The 6,112-nt window shown below is 39.3% G+C and overlaps 1 protein-coding gene across 1 annotated transcript; it reads left to right on the plus strand.

Annotated features, from left to right (window-relative positions):
* Positions 1 to 280: 280 nt before the first annotated feature.
* Positions 281 to 4,124, plus strand: LOC130738961 (indole-3-pyruvate monooxygenase YUCCA2-like). Its single transcript, XM_057591144.1, has 4 exons — positions 281 to 1,488; positions 2,478 to 2,726; positions 3,274 to 3,396; positions 3,662 to 4,124. The coding sequence occupies exons 1-4, from the start codon at positions 781 to 783 to the stop codon at positions 3,872 to 3,874; spliced, it is 1,293 nt and encodes a 430-aa protein (XP_057447127.1). The 5' UTR covers positions 281 to 780; the 3' UTR covers positions 3,875 to 4,124.
* The last annotated feature ends 1,988 nt before the right edge of the window (positions 4,125 to 6,112 follow it).

Below are 6,112 nucleotides of genomic sequence, written 5' to 3' on the forward strand. Positions count from 1 at the left end.
TTAGGAAAATGTTGGGCAGACACTAATAGGCATAGATGATACTCTAAATGATAAAAAGAAGAGAAAAAAGAGAAAAAATGAATGTCATATATGATATGATATAATGAAAAGTGTAAAATAAAAAAGAAAACACGGAGTAATGGAAATGTATGTACTATTAGTGATCTACATATCATAACACAATTAGTTATTATCAACATGGAGATGTCCTACATAACCAAACCCCTTTAACACACTCATGAGCACTGACCAACTCATATATATATATGTATATATTTAACCACTACCTCAGTACAAATCCCTTTGTGAATAACAGCCCTTTATTCCTAGACTTTCTCCTTGTAGCTCCTGAGTCTCTCTTACTTCCCGCTTTCTCCTCCATCGAGCATAAACCACACTTCAAACTCTCAGGCCTCAGTTTCTTCAAGTAAATTAGACTTTAGAATACCCTATTTCCAAATCCCAATATCCACACATATCTGATTACTTCTAGACAACTCATTTGCTTTTCTAGACTGAGATTTTCTCAGATCTTAAATTTAACTTGAGTGTCAGAGTGTCGTTTGCAAATATCACCGCATTCACCACCGTGCTCTCTGCCAAGCACCATCAGTCCATCACGCTCGCTCATAGGATCATCTTGCTCAAATTCTGGAAGATCAGTTTCACTTTGGCATAAATCAGCTCACAGCTCCTAAAGCTTAGCAGGCTTCAAATTCTTGAAAAGTCTTTCCCCTCACTTCATCTATTACTCTAATTTTAATTTTAGTTTTTTTCTTCATGTTCATGGACTACTTGAAGGAACTAGAATTCAAAAGTGTCCATGATTATCCTCACCACCAGATAATGATGGACAAAATGGTAAGCAACCCCCCTATATGGGTTCCGGGACCAGTGATAGTGGGTGCTGGTCCCTCAGGGCTAGCAGCAGCAGCATGCCTTAAACACAAAGGTGTTCCAAGCCTAATCCTTGAAAGAGCTGATTGCTTAGCTTCAATGTGGCAGCTCCGAACCTACGATCGCCTCCGGCTTCACCTTCCAAAGCAATTCTGTGAGCTCCCCCTCATGCCATTTCCCAAGAACTTGCCCTCCTATCCAACCAAAGAGCAATTCTTGGCCTACCTCAATACCTATGCTGATCGCTTCGATATAAAGCCGGCTTTCGGGAAAACTGTGGTCAGTGCTGAATTCGATCGCGTGTGCGGGTTTTGGAGGGTGAAGACTCAGGAGATGAAGAAGGAGGTGACCACGGAATATGTTTGCCAGTGGCTGATTGTGGCTACTGGAGAGAATGCGGACGAGGCGGTGCCGAAAATTGAAGGGATAGGGGAATTTGATGGGACTGTTTTGCATACTAGCTCGTACAAGAGTGGTAGCATGTTTTGTGGGAAGAGTGTTTTGGTTGTGGGGTGTGGGAATTCTGGCATGGAGGTTTGTTTGGATCTCTGCAACCACAATGCTCGCCCTTCCCTAGTGGTTAGAGACACGGTGAGTTTACTTAGACTCATGATCTTCATCATGTCAAAGATCTTCCATATAACATGCTTTACAGTAACATATTCTTCCCTTATTTTTTTTTCTCACTTAGAAGTTACACAAAAAAGTTTATCTCTAGTATATATTCTGACTTCATAATCACCTTTAGATGAGTTTCCAAACATATACTAATTCTCCTGATTTAGTGCATATTTGGAAACTTGTTCATAAATCACGGTTGAGTCAATATTATATTTTACACAAGGAACTTCACTCAATTTTTGTTTAACTATACTATGATTTTAGCTTTGTCTGGATTTTCAAACGAGTTTCTAAACATGAAGTTAGTGCATGTTTAAATACAAAATGAAAAATTATAATGAAACTAAAATCATAATGAACAATCCAAAAAATTAAGAAAAATTGTTCGTGTAATGAAATTTTAGCTCATCATAATTTTATGATTTTTTACCGTCTAACCAAACATCAAACTAATGAAAGTTAAAAAATGAGCCAAATACTTAGTTTGAGGTGCAATATTTAAAGGATATATAAAATAATGATGTAAGCTCCCGTCCAAATCTTCATAGTGCTTTGATAGCCAATCTGAAATGCTAATTGATGTAAGAGTAAGACCCATGTTTCTGAAAAAGCTGGAAACTGGAGAGTGAAACACATAATATACTATATTTGCTATATAACTAGCTAGAAAAAATTCCCTCAAAGAGTCTGTGCCATTGTTCTCTCACTTCATTGGAATCCGTTTGCATGCGCAAACAATGTCAGCATCCCAAAATCCTTAGAATAACATGCACCTTCGAGTTTGAGATCACTCTTTTCTCTGAATAGAATCACTGTCAGTGACTGGGAGCATGAAAAGATGATTGTCATTAGTCTTTTTATATGTTCCACAATTACCTAAAAAGGTTCTTAAGCAGTAAGCATTTCATTACTTTTTCCACTTCTTTTCTTAATTTTTTTTCTTTCCATTGGTGATGCAGGTGCATATCTTGCCACAGCAGATGTTAGGGAAATCAACTTTTGGGCTGTCTATGTGGTTGCTCAAGTGGCTTCCCATAAGATTTGTTGATCAATTTTTAGTTCTAATGTCAGATCTCATGCTTGGGGACACTGCTCAATTGGGTCTTCACCGCCCTAAAATTGGTCCTATAGAGCTCAAGAACTTGTACGGCAAGACACCGGTTTTGGATGTTGGGACACTAGCTAAGATTAAAAGTGGCAAAATTAAGGTAAGCTTCCCACACTATTCCAATCTAATAGAAAAGTTTTTTTCTTAGATTTTGAGTTTTGGTTAGAGTTAGAACAACTTGAATATTCCACATAATTTATTCTAGATTTGTTTATTGTAAATTACTTTATAGTACATATTCACTCCTGATAGCTCAAGCAGTATGAGTTGTCAGGTGTAAGGATCAATCCCGGCAAATGACAAAATCTCATTCTTGATAAAAGGTTGGCACATAATAAAACAAAAAGTCTGTATATCTTCAGTTTTTCAAATTCTAGATATCTAAATATTGGCCGAGGCGTCACGTACTCACATTCACTTAGTATAGAGTGAGAATTATTTTTTTAAGCTAAATAAAAAGTAAATTAATGGGAAGTAGTCTACAAAAATGCTAGTAGGTTGCTTGCATCATATTCTGTTTTCATGTCTTAATCAACAAAAATGCTTTTTTTTACTCTAATGCAGAGATTTGGAAGACAATAAAAACATGTTCTTTTTTTTTGTTTCTTTGTTTCCAACATTAGATGGATGTTGTCTAATCTGTGTAGGTTTGCCGGGGGATTAAACGACTAGCCCGCAATGCAGTGGAATTTGTTGATGGGAAAGTTGAGAGCTTTGACGCCATCATACTAGCAACCGGTTACAAAAGCAATGTACCCTCTTGGTTAAAGGTGCTTCCCTTAACTCTTCTTTACTTTGTTACTAACTTTGGTATATAATTTTGGTACTTACTCTCATCATTGATATTATGATATGATATCTTTTATTAGAATGAATTCTCAAACTTTAAAACTATTTATAAAAGTTTTTGCTCAGAATTCTGAGACTCAAAAGTTATTCGCAAAAGCTTATCATTCAGAAGAGTTTTCAAACATGATGGAGTTTATATGATTAATGTATACTGATTAAGATTGAAATTAATTTTCTGTGATTCAGGACAATGAGATGTTTAGTGAGAAAGATGGGTTGCCCAGGAAGCCATTCCCAAATGGATGGAAAGGCTCAAATGGACTATATGCTATTGGTTTCACCAAACGTGGCCTTCTTGGTGCATCTATTGATGCAAAGAGGATTGCAGAGGATATTGAACACAGCTGGAAAGCTGTTGAGGCTGCGCGTGTATTGGATATTCCTTCTCCACTTGCATGATAGATATTGTGGGAATTAAAGATGATGCAAATGTTTTAGGATTAGAAAAAAGAAGAAAAAATGATGGCGTCTTCATGGTGCCTTTGGCACACCTGGACTGATATAGGCGAACCGGGTCATTTATTTTGGGCTTATCACTATCATGTAACAAATGGGCCGGGCAACCCATGGTCCAGCCGGACCAAAACCCAAGTTATAAATAGAAGAGGACCGCCCAAGCGGCAGGATCCTATCATTTTCACGCATTTTATTCGCTTTGTTTACTCTCGCTTACTCTCGATATTGGTTAGCCTTAGTCTGCGGTTCCATACCGGAACATTGGCGCCCACCGTGGGGCCCTGGATACTTTCCTAGGCTTCAATTTTCACCGCAATGGTGACTCGATCCGGGGCGAACGGAGAGAGGAATCATGTTCAACAAAATGATGTTCCTCCCGATGTTCTTCAGCGGATCATGGACGATCTCAATGAACTTCGTCAACATAATCAACAGTTACAGAATCAACTTACTGATATCAATCAGACTCAGGGTTTACGAGAGGGCGATCGAAGAATGGCTGAGACGGTGGTGGACTTTCAACCTTTTACAGAGGAAATAGCGAACACTGCCGTCCCAGACAATTTAAAGACTTTGAAACTCGACTCTTACTATGGCGATTCAGATCCAAAGGACCATTTAGTGTATTTCAACACGAAAATGGTCATTGTAGGCGCATCAGACGCGTTGAAGTGCAAAATGTTGCCATCAACTTTTAAGAAATCGGCGATGATTTGGTTTACAACTCTACCGTCAAGGTCAATTGTCAATTTCACTGAATTATCTACAAAGTTCTTGTCTCAGTTTTCTACCAGTCGTGCACAAAAAGTAACTCCGGCGACATTATTTAATGTTCGTCAAGGACCAAATGAGACTTTGCAGTCTTACATGGGGCGTTTCAATCAATTATCTGTTCATTTGGAGGATAAAATGCCAGAAATTTGCATTGCAGCTTTTGAATTGGGCTTGAAGCCAGGTGGTTTGAACAGTAATCTGAGTAGAAAACCTGTGGAGACAATGGTGCATTTGCGCGAAAGGGTACAAGGGTACATCAGGGAGGAGCAGAGTGATCGGATCAAGAACAACCGCCCGAATGCAGCGGTTCCAGGGCAGAAACAGCAGTTTGAGACGAAGAAGGGAGCGGTTGCAGATCAATATTCGAAGGGATGGACCGAGAGTAGCAACGCAGGGTATAATAATCGTAACCGTTATGACGGCCGATTTGATAACCGTTCTAATTTCAAAAATCTTGCTCAACCGTATGGAGTGCGTGGGCCAGGACATTCGATGACGTGGACTCGGAACCAAAATGACCGTGCAGTACCTTTGGCGGTTAATTTGACTGAAGCTTTGCACACGTGTTTGGAGGCGAATGTTATTCGTTTTCCACGGCAGCCAAAGCCGTCAACGGGTTACGTGGACAAGAAGAAGTGGTGCAAGTATCATAGGATTTCAGGGCATAATACTGATGACTGTTTTACTTTGTAGAAGGAGATTGATAAATTGATAAAGGCTGGGTATATGAAGCAGCTTGAAGGGCGAAGCAATTCAGATGAAGCAGGAACTTCAACAAGACGAACCGAAGATGGAAAAGAGATTGAGGGTGGTGGTCAAGATAGGCAACCGGATGGAAAAGCAAAGGGGCGAATTCATTCTATTTTTGGTGGATTTCGTGGCGGAGGAATGACTAATTCAGCTCGTAAGAGGTACGTTCACTCCATTAATGCTGTTTACTCTAACGATTGGGGAAGTTGGGCAACCAATCAACCCGATATAACGTTTACTGTGCGAGATTTTGAGGGAATACAGCCTCACGAAGACGATCCAATTGTTGTAATGCTGAGGATTGCTGATTATGAAATTGAGAGGGTACTTCTGGATCAAGGAAGCTCGGCGGATTTGATTTATGGTGACGCTTTTGAAAAGTTGGGGCTAAATGAATCTGATTTGTTGCCTTATGATGGTTCTTTAGTGGGCTTTTCTGGAGAAAAAGTATTTGTTCGAGGATATGTGGAATTGAAAACTGTCTTTGGAGAAGGGAAGAATGCGGAGGCATTTGCTATTAAGTTTTTGGTAGTAAAATGTACTTCACCGTACAATGTACTTATTGGGAGGCCATCACTAAACAGATTGGGGGCGATCATTTCTACAAGACATTTAACGGCGAAGTATCCATTGAGCAAAGGAGGAGTTGGAATTTTA

The sequence above is a fragment of the Lotus japonicus genome, chromosome 2, assembly GCF_012489685.1.
Source record: "Lotus japonicus ecotype B-129 chromosome 2, LjGifu_v1.2".
NCBI lineage: Eukaryota > Viridiplantae > Streptophyta > Magnoliopsida > Fabales > Fabaceae > Lotus > Lotus japonicus.

Bases quoted from the DNA above. Each gene is read 5' to 3' on its own strand.
- LOC130738961 (XM_057591144.1), top strand. From the start codon at position 781: ATGTTCATGGACTACTTGAAGGAACTAGAATTCAAAAGTGTCCATGAT. The intron at 2,727-3,273 runs GTAAGCTTCCCA...TAATCTGTGTAG, and splicing joins TTAAAAGTGGCAAAATTAAG to GTTTGCCGGGGGATTAAACG. The intron at 3,397-3,661 runs GTGCTTCCCTTA...TCTGTGATTCAG, and splicing joins ATGTACCCTCTTGGTTAAAG to GACAATGAGATGTTTAGTGA.